The following is a 19,692-nucleotide window of genomic DNA, read 5'->3' as shown; positions in this document are numbered from 1 at the left end:
CATTTGATCCAGCAATTCCACTACTGGGTATCTACCCAGAGGAAAATAAGTCATTACACAAAAAAGATACTTGCACACGCATGTTTATAGCAGCATGATTCACAACTGCAAAAATGTGTAACCAGCCCAAATGCCCATCAATCAACGAGTGGATAAAGAAAATGTGATATATATGTATATGTATATATATGTATATATACATATACACACACACACCATGGGATACCATTCAGACATAAAAAGGAACAAAATAATGGCATTTGCAGCAACTTGGATGGAATTGGAGACCATTATTTTAAGTGAAGTAACTCAAGAATGGAAAGTCAAACATTGTATGCTCTCACTCATAAGTGGGAACTAAACTATGAGGGTGGAAAGGCATAAGAATAATACAATGGACTTTGGGGACTCAGGGGAAAGGGTGAGAAGGGTGTGAAGGATAAAAGACTACACATTGTGTACAGTGCACACTGCTCAGGTGATGGGCGCACCAAAACCTCAGAAATCACCACTAAAGAACTTTATCATGTAACCAAACACCACCTGTTCCCCAAAAACCTACTGAAATAAATAACGAGTAATGACTATAGAAAATGGAATGACTACAGGAAAAGAACTTCAAAGTAAAGTAGAGATTTTCCTGTTAAAAATATAATACTGAAATACCTAAAGGAGTAAATTAAAATAATCAATAATACTAAAAAACACCCCTCTCCTAACAAACAGTGTACCTACAGTACACTAAGGATGAGAACTATATTGTTAAGGATCTTTTATAAACATTTCTTCTTGGTACTCATCCTGGGCATACATTTTCTTTGTCTACACTAGCTTCATCTTCTGACACACACACACACACACACATTTATAACTGATGGAGAAACTTATCTTTCAGTGTTCCAGATAGGGTAAAGAAAAGATGGTGATTGGGTGCCAATCTGTGGGCCTTTGCTTTGTGGCCCAAGTGAAAAAATAAGACACGTGAAAATATTTCTGCAAATGCAACAGTCCCTGCATGACCTCAGCTGCAGGCCCTGGGCAACCCTCTCTGCTGTAGGCCACTTATAGGGTGAGTTTGTCCTTCCCCACCAGTCTGGGCACCCTAGGATGTTCATATGGTTGAAGAACTCTGCCTTCAGGCAGAAAACTTGAAAGACTGTCAGAGCTACCTGAAAAAAATGCCCAGTGTTCTAAATCACTAGGTAATAAAGTGGTGACTCTTGCAATTTTTCATAGAGATAAAGAATAAAAGTTTAGTCTTGTCTACAAAAAAAGGTAAACAAAAAATAGAGTAAACACCTCCTACGTCCTAGTTCTGAGATGGTATTGGTAGAACTAGCATAGATGTTTTTAAATTTGGTCTGGTAGCGAGACAGGGCTATGTCTTCTCTAATTTTTTAAAACATTGCAGTTTATTTTCCTGTAATTGTCATACACAATTGGCAGTGGGATTTCTGTGATCAAAAGATCCTCTACTCATTCATTTCCATCATAAAAATTGAAGACATGTTATTTTGTATATGACATAGGTAGAAATTGGAAGTGTTTTCAGTATACATTAATTCAATAGATATTTATTAAGCTCCTACTCTGTGTGAGGCAATTTCTAGACACTATACAAGATATACAGGTAAGAAGGCCAGGGGCACTCCTTCAAGAGGTATAAAGTCTAACAGAGAAATAATACCTAAAAAGTAATAACATCATAAGGTAGAAGATAGTAGATGTCATTTTAGGAATTTCAGATGTACTATTTTGGGAATTTAGAGGGCTGCATGGAAAACTAGATGTTTGCCACATCATTTAGAAAATACCTTAAAAGCAGTGCATTTGGTAAGAAGTGTATTTTCCCATCTGTGGTGGGTCAGAGTACAGCCTTTTCTTCCTTCTAGCAGTTTACTCAGGTGGAAAGCATTTCTCTTTGCTTGGCATGAGCAGTGATTATATACATAGAAATATTCATGAGTATGTACATGGACATTCATCTTACATTTTTCCTAAGATATACTCTGGTTTGGAGATCAGCCGAGAAGCAGATGGATTTAGCTGTGTACCCTGGTGAGCATTCTCCTGGTTACACTGCATTTCCACAGTAATACATTTCCATGCTATTTTAAATATATGGAAAGAACAAATAACTGGAGAATCTGGACAGGGTACAAAGGCTTGTTTGCCTTGGCTGCCCTAGAACTACTAATTCTGGTTTCAGATTCCGAAAGAGAAACTGGGATGAATGAGAAAGGCAAGATGACATAGGAGACTAAATTTGAGTAGTGTTTTGATTTGCATTGGGTCAGCTTCTCATTTAGAGAAGAAATACATGGAGAATTTTTAAAAAAGTACAGTATTTATTAGGAGTGGGTGCACTGGCAAAACCCTATTCCTCTCTTTGCATTGTTATAAGAAGAAGAGGCATGCTTTTGCCTCTTTAATAAGGTAGAGATGATGTTTATTGATTTCACGTGTGTAATTCATTTGGGCTCAACATGTTCTGGGATGAATTTTTTTCTATATAACATATAAATCTGTTATGTGCATGAGAAGTTAGTGTACCATGATCTGGTTGAAAAATAACCACTTTTCTCCTTTTAGTTTATCATTTAGCTACTGAAAACCTGTACAGCAATTGAATATAATTTGTCAGAGTAGCAAAGAAGTTGTCACACCATTTTCACATTCCAATCATCTGTTCATCTGTTTCTCAGAAGAACAACTACAAAATCCTTTTGATTTAACTTAATATATATTTTTTTAAAGTCCCAAATCTCTTGAACCGTTTGTCTTCTGGGCTCAGAAACATTTGTTTGTTAAATATTCAATCACGCCCCAGTGCCAGGAACATCAATAGAGTTTGCCTGATTAACTGTAGCACAGCATATGTACGCCGAAGATGAGAATGATTTCCCCAAGGAGCCAGCACTTCCTCTGCCGAACTACATTTCTTAAAAGGACATGCAGATGGGCATTTGGACAATAATTTCTGGCTACACAAAATGGATTGCTCTTGCTGAGTCGTAATTTTAAAAAGATAATTTTAATGACTCTTGAGGGCCACCTACTTGGAGCAGATGGGACCCAGGCTCTTTGTACCACAACTTTAATGTTGAGTGAATCAGAATAGAACTCTATTTTAGCCTTTTTAAAAGTGGATGATCCTATTTATTTATATTTCAATGGAGTTTTAAATTCAATCCACCATGAAAAAAATCTTATATAACAGTCTTAAAAGTTCTGTAACAAAACATATCTGCAATATTCAAAACACACTTTTAATAGTAGTTTTGAATTTGTAATTGAGATTGAGTCAGCAGGAGATTTTAGTTTTGTCTATCATGTTAGTACCTAAGTGTGTGGATTGATAGCACCTTTTAGTTGAACAACAGCATTAGCAAACAACAGAGCTAGTATAGGTATATTTCTGTTGTCGACTAAAGAGCAGTTATTTGCATAAATTCAACTAAAGATAGTCCTAACAGAATGAAAAAAATAATTTCTTCTCTGATGATAACAAGACTGGCAATTCAAATGTATCTTAAATGTTTTCATAACAACCATCCCCAAGAAGTACTTGTGCTTCTACTTGAATTTTGTGGCAAATGATGAAAGTAATACAATTTCCTCTGGGTGACCAAGATAAGTGATAGTTGTGTCTTATAACACATTTTATGAGTTTGTAAACAAATAAAATAAAAGGAAGACACCACAGTTTTAAACAAGTAACTAACCTGCAGCATGCCTGATATTAAGAAGGTTTGGCCAAATTATTTTCATGACATCTTTACCTGTAGCAAATGATACTTTACAGACAAATCATAGCATAAGTTACAGGTACTGTGTGGGAAGGGCACAATCATCGTATGAATATTTTGGGAAAATGATTAGGTTTTTCTAATTTTTCAAGGTGAAACATATTTTTCTGTAAGTTAGACTTCATGTTCTTTTAACTGACAACACTTTAAAGATTTCTTGTGAAAACTACTATCTACAAGCAAATGCTTATCTGCAAGATGTCTATCATTTGTGAAAATGGTGGAATATTAGATTGCAAATAGACAAGAATTTTTTAAATTATACTTTAAGTTCTAGGGTACATGTGCACAACGTGCAGATTTGTTACATATGTACACATGTGCCATGTTGGTGTGCTGCACCCATTAACTCATCATTTATATTAGGTATATCTCCTAATGCTATCCCTCCTCTCTCCCCTCTCCCCACAATAAGCCCCGGTGTGTGATGTTCCCCTTCCTGTGTCCAAGTGATCTCATTGTTCAATTCCCACCTATAAGTGAGAACATGTGGTGTTTGGTTTTCTGTTCTTGCGATAGCTTGCTGAGAATGATGGTTTCCAGCTGCATCCATGTCCCTACAATGGACACGAACTCATCCTTTTTTATCCTTTTATATGGCTGCATAGTATGCCGTGGTGTATATGTGCCAATTTTCTTAATCCAGTCTGTCACTGATGGACATTTGGGTTGATTCCAAGTCTTTGCTATTGTGAATAGTGCTGCAATAAACATACATGTGCATGTGTCTTTATAGCAGCATGATTTATAATCCTTTGGGTATATCCCCAGTAATGGGATGGCTGTGTCAAATGGTATTTCTAGTTCTAGATCCTTGAGGAATCGCCACACTGTTTTCCACAATGGTTGAGCTAGTTTACAGTCCCACCAACAGTGTAAAAGTGTTCCTATTTCTTCACATCCTCTCCAGCACCTGTTGTTTCCTGACTTTTTAATGATTGCCATTCTAACTGGTGTGAGATGGTATCTCATTGTGGTTTTGATTTGCATTTCTCTGATGGCAAGTGATGATGAGCATTTTTTCATGTGTCTGTTGGCTGTATGAATGTCTTCTTTTGAGAAGTGTCTGTTCATATCCTTTGCTCACTTTTTGATGGGGTTGTTTGTTTTTTTCTTGTAAATTTGTTTGAGTTCTTTGTAGGTTCTGGATATTAGCCCTTTGTCAGATGAGTAGATTGCAAAATTTTTCTCCCATTCTGTAGGTTGCCTGTTCACTCTGATGGTAGTTTCTTTCGCTGTGCAGAAGCTCTTTAGTTTAATGAGATCCCATTTGTCAATTTTGGCTTTTGTTCCATTGCTTTTGGTGTTTTAGACATGAAGTCCTTGCCCATGCCTATGTCCTGAATGGTATTACCTAGGTTTTCCTCTAGGGTTTTTGTGGTTTTAGGTCTAATATTTAAGTCTCTAATCCATCTTGAATTAATTTTTGTATAAGGGGTAAGGAAAGGATCCAGTTTCAGCTTTCTACTTATGGCTAGCCAATTTTCTCAGCACCATTTATTAAATAGGGAATCCTTTCCCCATTTCTTGTTTTTGTCAGGTTTGTCAAAGATCAGATGGCTGTAGATGTGTGGTCTTATTTCTGAGGGCTCTATTCTGTTCCATTGGTCTATATCTCTGTTTTGGTACCAGTACCATGCTGTTTAGGTTACTGTAGCCTTGTAGTATAGTTTGAAGTCAGGTAGCGTGATGCCTCCAGCTTTGTTCTTTTGGCTTAGGATTGTCTTGGCAATGCAGGCTCTTTTTTGGTTCCATATGAACTTTAAAGCAGTTTTTTCCAATTCTGTGAAGAAAGTCATTGGTAGCTTAATGGGGATGGCATGGAATCTATAAATTACCTTGGGCAGTATGGCCATTTTCACAATATTGATTCTTCCTATCCATGAGCATGGTATGTTCTTCCATTTGTTTGTGTCCTCTTTTATTTCACTGAGCAGAGGTTTGTAGTTCTCCTTGAAGAGGTCCTTTACATTCCTTGTAAGTTGGATTCCTAGGTATTTTATTCTCTTTGAAGCTATTGTGAATGGCTCTCTATTTGTCTGTTACTGGTGTATAAGAATGCTTGTGATTTTTGCACATTGATTTTGTATCCTGAGACTTTGCTGAAGTTGCTTATCAGCTTAAGGAGATTTTGGGCTGAGACAATGGGGTTTTCTAAATATACAATCATGTCATCCGCAAACAGGAACAATTTGACTTCTTCTTTTCCTAACCGAATACCCTTTATTTCTTTCTCTTGCCTGATTGTCCTAGCCAGAACTTCCAACACTATTTTGAATAGGAGTGGTGAGAGAGGGCATCCCTGTCTTGTGCCAGTTTTCAAAGGGAATGCTTCCAGTTTTTGCCCATTCAGTATGATATTGGCTGTGGGTCTGTCATAAATAGCTCTTATTATTTTGAGATATGTTCCATCAATACCGAATTTATTGAGCGTTTTTAGCATGAAGGGCTGTTGAATTTTGTCAAAGGCCTTCTCTGCATCTATTGAGATAATTGTGTGGTTTTTGTCTTTGGTTATGTTTATATGCTGGATTACGTTTATTGATTTGCGTATGTTGAACCAGCCTTGCATTCCAGGGATGAAGCCCACTTGATCATGGTGGATAAGCTTTTTGATGTGCTGTTGGATCTGGTTTGCCTGTATTTTATTGAGGATTTTTGCATCGATGTTCATCAGGGATATTGGTCTAAAATTCTCTTTTTTTGGTGTGTCTCTGCCAGGCTTTGGTATCAGGATGATGTTGGCCTCATAAAATGAGTTAGGGAGGATTCCCTCTTTTTCTATTGGTTAGAATTGTTTCAGAAGGAATGGTACCAACTCCTCCTTGTACCTCTGGTAGAATTCGGCTGTGAATCCATCTGGTCCTGGACTTTTTTTCGTTGGTAGGCTATTAATTATTGCCTCAATTTCAGAGCCTGCTATTGGTCTATTCAGGGATTCAACTTCTTCCTGGTTTAGTCTTGAGAGAGTGTAAGTGTCCAGGAAATTATCCATTTCTTCTAGGTTTTCTAGTTTGTGTAGAGGTGTTTATAGTATTCTCTGATGGTAGTTTGTATTTCTGTGGGGTTGGTGGTGATATCCCCTTTATCATTTTTTATTGCATCTATTTGATTCTTCTCTCTTTTCTTCTTTATTAGTCTTGCTAGTGGTCTGTCAATTTTGTTGATCTTTTCAAAAACCCAGCTCCTGGATTCATTGATTTTTTGGAGGGTTTTTTGTGTCTCTATCTCCTTCAGTTCTGCTCTGATCTTAGTTACTTCCTGCCTTCTGCTAGCTTTTGAATGTGTTTGCTCTTGCTTCTCTAGTTCTTTTAATTGTGATGTTAGGGTGTCAGTTTTAGATCTTTCCTGCTTTCTCTTGTGGGCATTTAGTGGTATAAATTTCCCTCTACACACTGTTTTAAATGTGTCCCAGAGATTCTGGTATGTTGTATCTTTGTTCTCATTGGTTTCAAAGAACATCTTTATTTCTGCCTTCATTTTGTTATGTACCCAGAAGTCATTCAGGAGCAGGTTGTTCAGTTTCCAAGTAGTTGAGCGGTTTTGATTGGGTTTCTTAGTCTTGAGTTCTAGTTTGATTGCACTGTGGTCTGAGAGACAGTTTGTTATAATTTCTGTTCTTTTATATTTGCTGAGGAGTGCTTTACTTCCAACTATGTGGTCAATTTTGGAATAACTGCGATGTGGTGCTGAGAAGAATGTATATTCTGTTGATTTGGGGTGGAGAGCTCTGCAGATGTCTATTAGGTCCGCTTAGACAAGCATTTTGTAACCTTCTTCATCTGCCTGTAACAATGCAAAGCCAAGTCACAAGGACCAAGAGACCTGTGACTTTTTCAGAGAAGAGCTTCAACAGATAATAACAAAGACATGTAGATGTGAACAGCCTAAAAAGATTACTCAGAGTAAATATTAATTTGCCTGATAGGTATACAGAGTATGTTATGTTCTAACTCACAATACATAGGAATAAAAATGCAAGGCAATATATTCAAAATAGAGTCTTTTCATTTTTTCCCAACACATAAACTAAAATTTAAAAGTATCTAAAGACTACATGGAAATATAAGAAGACCACTGTGGACTAAATACTTCTTTCCACTGTGTGTACATAAGTGTGCGTGAGAAAGCAATTAAAAATCATTACTTGGCCAGACGCGATGGCTCATGCCTGTAATCCTAGCAAGTTGGGAGGCTGAGGCAGGCAGATCACAAGGTCAGGAGATCGAGACCATCCTGGCCAACATGGTGAAACCCCGTCTCTATGAAAAATACAAAAATTAGCCAAGCGTGGTGGTGCACGCCTGTAATACCAGCTACTCGAGAGGCTGAAGCAGGAGAAATGCTTGAACCAGGGAGTTGGAGGTTGCAATGAGCAGAGATTGTGCCACTGTACTCCAACCTGGCTACAGGGTGACACTCCATCTCGGGAAAAAAAAAAAAAAAAAAATCATTACTCAAGTATGCAGGGTGAGTGTTTTATAGTATAATCCAGAAATATTTGGTAACAAAAAGTATATAAAATGAAATAGCTTAACTACTGACTGCTAAAAAAAACTCTTGAAAGCAATGACAACAAGAAAATTGGGAGGGTGGATGAAAACGGCCATTTTAATCTGTTGTTTGTATGCTTTGCAGGCTTCCACAGAGTTAGAAGAGAGAAGATACAAAAGCCTTCTGGCTAATCTGAACTACAGGTAGTCCACATAATTCATGTCCAAATATGAATAATTTCGGGGGTCCAAATATTCCAATTTGGACTGTTATACAAGACAAATTACTTGGCCTTGTGAACATCTGCTTCAATATGTGATACACAACCAGAATTCAGGGAAAAAATGGTAGCATTTATAGGTGAAAACTTGAATTAAGGGAATAATAAAATATTAACATAAGGCTAATGATTTCAAGCTGCAAAACCAGGTGTATACACTAGAAGCCATGATGGGAATAACAACATAAAATACAAAATAGAGACAATAACAGTTGCATGCTTTTGTTTCTTTCAGATGTTGCAATAATATGAAAGACACTCTATTTTAATAGCTTTCCTAAAAAATTCATTTTATGTGGTAGTCTTGATTTTATAGCTCACTAGGAACTATTGTTTCTGTAGCACATTTTCCAAATAAGAACAACTTCAAAATTAATTGAGTACCAGAAGTATTAGTATATATGGCTGCCTATGGAATAAAATATATGAAAAAGCAAAGAGTAAGGTAAGGTTATATGCAAAAAATTCATACTTTTGAGTCACCAACACTAAGATCTCAAATGTGAATTAATGATTAGCAACTTCAATTACAAAGAAAATGTATTGCTGAAAGCTAATTTTAATTAGCTTTTACTATTGTATGTGTACTTGTCTTCTATGCTAATAATACGATTTGATTTTGTCTAGTTTATATGTTACTGAATACATCTAATTTTCCTTTAAAAATACTCAATGGCATAACATCAAATAAAGTCTTTTAATTACACATTATAAACTTCAAGCATAATAATATAATTGTTATTCACTTGTCCACCATTATTTACAACTTGACATTAAGTTTTCCTGAAGTATAATTATAGAAAGATAAGGATATAACATTCAAAAATAATGCAATTAATAGTAAGGATGTCTTAATTAACTAAACTGATTTTTCTTCAAAGACTATATGTAAATAAACATTGTAAATATGTAGCCTAATTTCCCATTGATTTATACAATTAATAAATAGGAGAAGCTATCCTACAGGAAAAGAAATTACCAAAAGTACAAAAGAAGGAAAAACCCAATTTTGTTAAGAAGGTATCATTACACATGCTAAAACTTGTTTGAATATAGCCTTGCATTTTTGTTGGTCCTATTTTTGTATCTTAGCTTGTATCTTGTTAGTCTCTGTACCAGCAAAACCCAAAGCTTGATAATGTGGCAAGCATCTCCCCTCTCTCCAGCTGCCACTCTTAGTAGGCTTTGACTAAAGGCTGGCGAGTGCCAGTGTTGGCAATGAGATGGTCTCACCACAGACTCTAGCCATATGCTACTGGTCACCTTGGTGGGCATGGCACAGGGGTGACCAGACAGCCCTGCCAGTGAAAGCTTGGGTAATGTATGATAAATTTGTTTTCAATTTTATGTAGCTGTTAATAAATACACGTCTGCATAATAAACGTTGAAGGATGTCAGAGGCAGAGTAGCTACAGCAAAAGAAAGCATTAACTGATATCAAATTAAAATATTCAGAGCTGGTATTCTTCACTTTCCCATGAAGCTCTACTGTTTCTTCTAAAGGCTTAGCCTCTCTATAGATGGAATAGGTAAGTCCTTCATGCAGTGTGTTTAAAGGGTAGGTTACCCATAATACTTCCGTCATAGTTTTCCAGAGAACTATCATTTCCCACCTGCCATGAAATGTCCACTATTAGAGTAATGCTTTTGGGTTAGTAAGAAAGATGGTGCTGTGCATGTGGGAAGGGGATGAGCCTATTCTATCCATAAAATGAACTGAATTAATTAGTCAGTTTAGACCATGGAAGGATTATCAGCTGGGATGAGGACACTATTAGGTGCTGAAGACAAATGCCCATGTTTTTATAACTTCATGTTATTAAAGGTGAAAGGAACAAATGTGTCCAGCAGCAACACTTAAAATGCTAGCATCAAATGTACTATCTATGTATAAAAGGATTTGCAGTAGGTTATGTTTGGTATGACTAATTGTTTAATCACACTCAGAAGTAAGAATATTGTGAAAAGAGGATCCTCTATGCACTTTGCTGAAGAAACTCATTAAAAGTTGAAAAAACCCATAATTACTGCTTAAACAATCCCATTATATTCTCAACTGCCTTCAAAGCTTGGTGCTGTGGACTTAATCAGTGCCTCACTGTCCAAAAAGGATTCTTAAGCAGCTACAGTTATAAAAATATTTTGTGGGTATATATAAAAATGTTTTCTAGTCATTTCTATATAGAAAAGCTTTGTACATTTTCACTAACCCTAAAGTTGATTGTATTCTGCTTTTAGAATAAATTTTTCCAGAAAGTATGAATGACCATCATTAAAAATAACACTAAAGAAATTCCACGAATAAATGCACTTCATATGGGGAAAAAGTTATCAATGAATTAGGTTTTCAACAAATATTTCCAAACTATATTCAGTTTGATTTGATACATTTTAAAACTTTTTATGAATTTACTAATTTATAGGATATATTTGTATTCTAAATAATTGCAAATAGAAAACCTCCTGTAAGGCAAGTCCCAGCACTAATCCATGATTCATTATCTCAACTTGAATTGGTGCAACTCTTCAAATTCTGGGACCATATGGAAAATAATGAGTCCTAATAGGTCTAAGGTGAAAAGATGGCAGGGCAGTAAGGAAGCCAGAAAACCATCAATTTAGAATGCTTAGCAACTGCAACACAATTTCCCCAGAGATCTAGAACAGTATGTTCTCAGTGTTTTACTGGTCTTGCTATCATAGCACTAAACTGCATATCATTTCTCATTCTGTGATTCAAAGATTAAAATGAAAAAACAGAAAGAAACCCAAAACTGGTTTCTATAATTAAAAATGAAATTGGCTGACTGTTAATTAAAAAAAAAACAGACAGTAGTTTAAAGTTACCATAACAACCTGATGCAACTGTTGACTGACATGGCAATCTGTTGTATTTTTATAAATAGCAGTTGATTTTCCCTCTTTCATTTCAACTTCTTTTAGTGCTTATTGGAGCTAAGGAAACAACTGTGCTTTCAAGACTGCTTCACTTATCAAGCAGTGTACCTCTTCACTGCTGTCGCCGCCGTAAAAGTCATCCTCTGATTGGGTGTCTCTGCTTGTCACACTGTTATCCTCTTTTAGATCCAAAATAAATGAGAGCTCCTCTGGGGACATAGTCTGAGTCTTTCCATGAGGTGCTGATCGTGGTCTTGATGAAAAAGTGAAAATGTCCTTTGGAACACTCTGGGATTCCTCTGCCTGCTGGTCATGTTCACTCTCCTTGCTGGCTTCCAGCCACAGGTGTGACGGGTGGCAGGAGTCATCATCCAGAAGTAGAGACTGTCTGCTGGATGCCAGATATGAAACGTGATCAGCATTTTCAGGAAAGATCCACTCATCTGACAGTTGGAAAAGATGACAAAAATTAGAGCAGTGCTCCATAAAAGTGTTATTTTTTATGTATTTATTTTTATTTTTTGTTTTTGAGACGGAGTCTTGCTCTGTCGCCCAGGCTGCAGTGCAGTCGAGCGATCTCGGCTCACTGCAACCTCCACTTCCCGGGTTCAAGTGATTCTCCTGCCTCAGCCTCCTGAGTAGGTGCGATTACAGGTGCACGCCATCATGCCAGGCTAATTTTTGTATTTTTAGTAGAGATGGGGTTTCACTATGTTGGTCAGGCTGGTCTCGAACTCCTGACCTCGTGACTTGCCTGCCTCGGCCTCCCAAAGTGCTGGGATTACAGGCATGAGCAACCGCGCCCGGCCAAAAGTGTTATTTTAGGCAAGTAGGCTAAAATTTCTTGTTGAAACAGATTTATCAAATAATGCAAAAGCCAAGCAAGGCAATTTATCGACCATCTTGTAACCTGCTAAACATTCAACCCATACATCAGTGCCTACAGCTACGGGCAACTCATTTGCATTTCCTCTCCATTTGAGTTGAAACACTGACCAGGAAATTTATAAGTCTGAAATAATTATCACCTGTCTTGCAGCAAGTTCTTTATAAGACAACCTTATTAATTTGACATTCCAGAGGGGGAAAGTCTTCCAAATTTAAGGGATCGAGTTACTAATATCTCCTTTTAACTGCAGGAGGACAGAGGACTTAACCAGCTTCTTTAAAAAAAATCTGGTCTTTATTCAGATTACAAATCATGGAGGAGTGGAAAGCATGAAAAGGTTGGCAGTCATTTCCACTCTACTCTACTGATTCAAACAGGACAATTCACAGACTAAACCAAGTAGACTTTTCAAGTAATAGTAAACTCACAGAAATATTTGCTAATCCGAGCAGTGGTTTCTGCTGGGTGAAAAAGGCCTTTATGTTTACATTTATAAGAGACAATGTTTTGATATAAAAACCTTTTAGCACATTATCATTTTCTTTAAAATACTGTACACTACAGGGAAATACATATTTTATCAAAAACTTTTAAAGACTACAATCTTTTATACCACATTGAGATAGAGTTTATAGCTCTATGATCCTGATGAATTGAAAAGGACAGATCTTTATAATGATATCATTGAAAGCATGCTTTCTTCTTTGGATTGACAGTAGGAAAAAGTTGAGTATGTTCTCAATGCAGTCTATTTTTCTTGAAATTTGCTTTTTTTTTCCAGCTTATTTCATTGGTAAAATCTTGCAGAATCACAACGTAGACATGGTAATTTTACCCCTGATTCTTGAATCGTATTATATTTATGATCACAATAAAAGTAACCAAGAGAGATCTAAGGTTTGCAACTCTAAAGCCTACAATGCAAAAGCAAAAGCAAAAGAACCCACAAAAATCTTTAATAAAAATAACTTGGATGGTACAAATAAAACACAATTGCCTTTATCTGTTTCTTAACTTACAGCTACCATTACATAACATAACTTGCCTGTAAAAAGGGTGATCAATGTATACTTCTTAGAGAAAATCTACTAGGGACAAAGCTTTCATATATTGAGGGACATGAGTCTGTAGGCATATGGCCAATGGCAGGCTGAGTTTAGTTCTTCTGACCACCTTCACAGAGGGCTGCAGGGGCATATGGACCTGAGTCACTGTAGCTTTGGGTCAGTGAACTGAACAGATTCACTGGGCTTCCCTATTTTGGACAGCAAACCCTTTTGCATGGTGCTGGGTACATGGCAGGTGCTTTGTAAGCAAATTAGGTGCTTTACAAATGCTGATAAAGGTTACAAAAGTCAATAGGTTGCATTATGTATATGGATATGTGAAGAAAACAGAGGAAAAGATACCAAGAATCTTCATTATGCACTTAAACAATTTGTATGACCTATTGCCAAACATGTTATCAACTGTCAAAACGTCAAAGTAAAAGGAGTGTTTTACACCAAACTAACTCTAATTATCTCACTGCCACATGCTTTTTATGGAATTTGCAGTTTTACCTCAAGTATTTCCATATCAATTGTAATGAATAATTTGGTGTGTTTTCTTAGAAAAATATGTAAATTACTGTGTAATCACAATATTGCAGCAAACAAGATAAATGCAAGAATGATCACCTAAACATCTAATTAGTTTTTCCACACAGTCAGATTTATGCTAGAGACACTAATTGCACCTAACATTTTAATGAAGGTTTCAACATTGCATAAATAAGACTGACAAACTACAAACAATTTTCATTTATTTTCTTTTTTCCCTTGCTCAAAAACAATTTGCCTTTGTAAAAGTAGTACACACCTGCTAGGCAAGATATGTTGATGGGCTCAATGCTCTCAGCTCAAACCATCTCCATTATAAAGAGGACTGGAGAAATGCAACAATTGATCATCTTTGGGGAGGGTGAGTGTCATGGGAAAACATCAGTTTTAAACTTTCATTCTGAACAGGATGACCAGTGCATTAAAATTTGAAAATAAAAAAATACTCTTTCATACATTAAAGTTTGATATAAAATTGAGGTTAAATAAGGAGATTTACACAAACTTACAAATTTTAGCAAATTGGCCTCATCACCACTTTTCAAAATGATGGGATTTGAAATATTTGCCATATTTACATTTTATTCATTATTAACAGATATGGTGTAATAAAGATGCCAACCTGATTGATCAGGAGACTGGGGTCCTAGAGTGCTGGAGTTCAACAGCCCTGCTTCTTGTTGGGACACAGTGGTGAGGACAGTTGCTGCTTTATCTTCATTCGTGTTATTTCCTGAATATGTATCGAGATAAATATTTTCCATCTATTACTTTTTTTGAAATTTATAAAAAGTAATTTTAGAAGACTGGTTTACTTTGGTATACTTTACTATTTTATCATTTAAAAGCAAATTAGAGGTAACAATATGAATTACATGCAGTTTTTTTTTTTTCCCAGTAGACTGTTTTAAGTTGCATTTTTATAGAGGTTCACCTTAAAATTCTTTGATACTTTTACAGGGATATTTTAGATTTAAGTTTTACGATATGTGATAAAAAGAATGCCAAAACCCATAAAATGTTTAAAGGATCTTATATTATTTTCCTTGGGTTCCACAAGAAATGAAGTGAGTTTTCTTTAAATTATCATTCTTACTAAATGGGACTCTTTTTGGCCAAGCTTTTCTCATCAGTATGTTAAAAAAAAAAAAAAAGGATCTAAAGTCATTATTGCAAAATTAATTTTTCTATCTACTCTTTTATAAAGAGCATGAAACCTAGCAGGCTAAATTTCAGCCAACCCCGGAATCTTACATTTTTGAGAAATTATGCTAACAGATGTGTACATGATACACTGGGTGGGATTCAGGATAGACTGATACATGTGTACACTTATCTATATATACATGCCTCAAATCCAATATTTAAGGGAATAACTATAATGGCCACATATTTGTCTAATGCTTTACCAGTTGCAAAGAGTTTAACCTTTAACATATGGTGAAGAATCCAGCGGGAGAGACAGCAAATATAAACAACAATCTGAAAAGGGCCCAATTTAAAAAGACACAAATGAAATATAAAAATTATAATAAAGTTCCAATTTAGTAAAGTCTGCTAGTGGGAACTTGTATCATATTTGGGCCATTTTTTTTCAAAAACAATCATTTAAGTTTATTCAGTCTTTGAGAGTAAAAATAGGAATTCCTTTATTTCTGTGGTACCGTCTATTTAATCCAGCAAATCTCCATTAGGGCTCTAGAGCAATTCTTTTGCAGAAAATTTGATTTCCATATCCTTGTAGAACAGACATTTATATTTTAAATGGATTGGTTCATAATTCTTTGAAATTTACAACCTGCAGAGAGAGATTCCATTGCCCTGAATAACATACAGATATAAGATAGGATTGAAATAGTGCCATACCACTGGGTGTCTCTGTCCTTTCTCTGCTGGTACTTTTTAACCGTAATCTTCTTCTGTTATTATTCTTATCTGCTGATGGTTCTTGAGGGGGATGTGGATGTATAATAGGTAGATTGGCTGCTACATTTTCATATCAAAGAACAAAAGCCAGAACAGAAAGTGCTATATGGCTTGAAGTAACTCAGTAATTATAATTATTGCTATAATGAGAATATTCACATATAATTTTGACATAACCTGAAGATACATCAAAAACACAACTTCATAGAACATAGGCATTTATTCCTATTCCAATATTGGGATCTTATGAGGCTTTCAAAATTACCGGTACACTGTATTCCGGTAATACAACCTTATAGAGGGCTAAAGTAATTTGACTAATGTTAATCATACAACATGGTATATTTAAAAACATTAAAAAATGAAATTGACAGCCAACACAGAAAAATTACTTCTTCCTTTAAAAGAGGAAGCGTAGATAACTATACTTTCAACAAGAGCTTAGAGAGCAGTTTCCAAAAGAGCTCTGGAGAACTGAGGTCAAGCCGAAGAAGAATTTTTAAGCATTATTTAATTTTGCAATAATAATCATCATAGCAGCATTTAATATTTCCTGAATGCTTAATTTCTTGGTGCAATATTATGCACTTAACAGGTTTTTCCCCTGAATCCTCACAATGACCCTTTGAGGCACCTGTTGTTTATTATTAGTATTAGTGCCAGTAGTAATGCCATTCCCATTTTACAGAGGAGAAAACTGAGGTTCACAGCATTTAAGAAACTTGATCAAGGACTCACTGACAGGCAGCTAGGACTGGATATCTATTTATCCATTTTCTTATCTCAGTTTCATACTCCACGAGGGAAATTTTCTGTGACAGTGATCATTAATTTGTAAATAATATAAAATGAACTTAAATGTCCTCCCTTTTCAACTCTCACTAAAGTCAGATCAGTAAGGGTAGAAAAAGTGACAGGGAATTCTAAGTCTTGGGTTCTGGTCTAAATTCTTTCTAAAGGTTACAAACTGCAAATCACTTTACCTCTTTGCTTGACTTTAAATCTCTATCTGTAAAATGGGACAAAAATCCTTTTTCACTTACAGGGTTTATTTTATTTTTGTTGTATCAGTGAGAGAAAAGAAAGAGTACCTTACAAATGGAAGAGATTAATTAAAAGATAATATCAAGCTAACAACACTTAAAATGCACATGGCATTTCCAAAATATAGTGATAATGGAATGCTATTTTATTTCTGCATCAGTTATCATAAAATAAAATACAGGGTATTATAGCAATTTGAAATAATGGAGAAAACAGAATGATAGATTTCAGAAGCTAATATAAGAATTTCAAATATATTTCAAAATCCACCACCCTTTTCATTGTTAAATGACAATTCTCTAGACTTAAGATCTAGACTTGAATATAACTGCTGATTTATCTTAACAAGAACATTTCTCACTATTTTCACTAGCTATCAATCTTTGTGCATGATTCTTTCTTACCATGAAGAGGTACAGTCTGCTTTATGTGGTGAATATTTTCTTTATTTCCTTGCTCCTCAGACTCAGGTATCAGCAAGGCTGACATTTCTGTACCATTAACACGCTTCTCTACAGTGGACGGCTGGCATGATCGGTTATTTTTGGACCCAACGGATCTCACTGTCTGTAAAGATAAGGAATTAATCTGCTAATTTTAAAATACAGCAACTACATTTGTTTTCTGTAGAAGCTATATAGAAAACATAATATTCGGACCAACGAAGAGTGAGAAAAAAACTAGAGGAAAACAGGTTAAGATGTGAGGGAAAGGGAAATTATTATAGGAAATTAGAAATGGAAGGAGGAAAATAATGAGATAAAATAGAAGACATGCAAGTCTCCCGGACACATAAATTAAAATTTGCCTATTTGCTACACTCCATCTTCAGTAGGTAGAAGTCGAATTAAAAATCACTGCGTATGTCAGAAATTCGGAGGAAATTAAAAATAAAAAACCTAACATTTGAGAATCTGTTCATTGTAAGGTGTCTGGTTATGATCCAACTCCTCTGAAAGAGACAGCAAAATGTGCTCACTTATATTTGCCTTTAAATTTTGGGAACATATTTAATGAAAAGAATACTCAAAAATGTTAATTATGTTGACACGACAAAAAGGAAACACTTTGAAGTCTTTTAAAATCCAGAATTTCTGTTCCAAATTTATTCAAGCCTTCTGCTTTTGGCATGTAGTGTCAGTCTGTCTGTCTGTCTCTCCCTCCCTCCCTCTACAAGGGAAAGACACTCTTCCCTTACCAGGTCACTCGCGTTTAGATAAGCTCTCCAAACCTTGCTCCTACCTCGCTGGATATCCTCATGTTACTCCTTCTGCCAGAGAGTGGAGGTGGCCCAAGAACTTTGGATCCAAAGGCGATATGACAAACATCTTGATTTTTACTGTTCCGTGTACTACCTGTTCCTCTGTTAATGAACTGATCTGTTTTGTTAAAAGAAGGTAATAACAGTCCATTAATGGGTGTAATGACAAACATCACACTGCAATCTTTCTGAAAATCCAGTCCAGGTGCCATAGGATCCAAATCTCCCCTCTCCCCTCCCGCCTCAGCACTTATTAAAAGCACAGATACTAGGGCCCAACATCAGAGATACAAGATGTATAGAATTAGAATCTTGGCGGTATCACAGTACTTTTAATAAGTTCCCCCAAGTAATTTTTATACTCACCATCATTTTAGAACCACTGCCAAAAAGTTTTTCTTTAAAAAAAAAAAAGGGAAAAGCTACTTAAAAATACATCTTATTTTCTCTTTAAGGAAATAATTTAAATAAAATTATTCAACTCAACCTAACAAATATTTAACTGAGTACTCTCTCAGGCATTTCCTAGAGGCTGTCTGTGACACAAAATGGAGCCTGGAGAGGGGGACAAGACCAGTAAACAGGTCACCAATGTAAGGCAGACCAGTGGGAATGAAGAATACGTGACCTCTTCATGGACCCAGAATGATGGATACAATTTTAAGAATAAGAGATGTAGGATGCCCTAGGCCGAAGAAAGTACCGGAGTAAAGGCATGGAAGAAGGGAAGGGCAGGGTGTATCTGGGGGTCAGGAAGTGGCTGGTTTCACTGGAAGGAGAGGATAGGGTCATACTGAAAAGAGCCTTAAAACATGAAGAGCCTATTCTAAATTTGGTAGGCAACAAGGAATCCCTGAAGGTTTTAGGAAGAAAGAGAGCAAAACAGTGTCACCTTCAGGATAGGGCAGGTGTGCTCACCAAATCCTGCTGCTTTCCTTTCCGCACACACAGCTAAATTACGTTTCTGAGCATTTCCTGCAGTTATACAGGCCGCATGACTGAATACCAATTTTTTTTTTTTTTTGAGACAGAGTCTTGCTCTGTCACACAGGCTGGAGTGCAGTGGCATGTTCTTGGCTCACTGCAACCGCCACCTCCTGGGTTCAAGCTATTCTCATGCCTCAGCCTCCTGAGTAGCTGGGACTACAGGCACACGCCACCATGCCCAGCTAATTTTTGTATTTTTAGTAGGATGGGGTTTCACCCTGTTGGCCAGGCTGGTCTTGAACTCTTGACCTCAAGTTATCCACCTGCCTCGGCTTCCCAAAGTGTTGGGATTACAGGTGTGAGCCACTGCACCTGGCCCCATGGGACTGAATTCTGGCTAATGAACTGTGAGAAGTTTCAGCCATTTCCTGGCCCCCAAAACTCCCAGTAGAATCCCCCATGCTCTCTATTCCCTCGCCTCCTGACAAGATGCCGAAGATCTTGTAGAGGACTTTAAGGGCTCCAGGGAAGCCACTAGATGCAGGTCCCTGAATGACTACATA

At 36.4% G+C, this 19,692-nt stretch overlaps 1 protein-coding gene across 3 annotated transcripts in view; it reads right to left on the bottom strand.

Annotated features, from left to right (window-relative positions):
* Positions 1-19,692, bottom strand: part of CFAP20DC (CFAP20 domain containing) — a 307,024-nt gene that overhangs the window by 94,807 nt on the left and 192,525 nt on the right. For 2 of the 3 annotated variants that reach the window (XM_007984801.3, XM_073009987.1), the window contains exons 8-12: positions 18,184-18,320; positions 17,346-17,508; positions 15,838-15,957; positions 14,594-14,704; positions 11,590-11,924 (exon numbers count right to left, since the gene is read on the bottom strand). In XM_007984801.3, the coding sequence (XP_007982992.1) occupies positions 11,590-11,924; positions 14,594-14,704; positions 15,838-15,957; positions 17,346-17,508; positions 18,184-18,320 (866 nt within the window). The remainder of the gene's footprint in view (positions 1-11,589; positions 11,925-14,593; positions 14,705-15,837; positions 15,958-17,345; positions 17,509-18,183; positions 18,321-19,692) is intronic. The other variant, XM_007984802.3, reaches the window with a different exon arrangement.

This window comes from Chlorocebus sabaeus, chromosome 22, assembly GCF_047675955.1.
Source record: "Chlorocebus sabaeus isolate Y175 chromosome 22, mChlSab1.0.hap1, whole genome shotgun sequence".
Lineage (NCBI taxonomy): Eukaryota > Metazoa > Chordata > Mammalia > Primates > Cercopithecidae > Chlorocebus > Chlorocebus sabaeus.
This window is presented reverse-complemented; position numbering and strand designations above follow the sequence as displayed.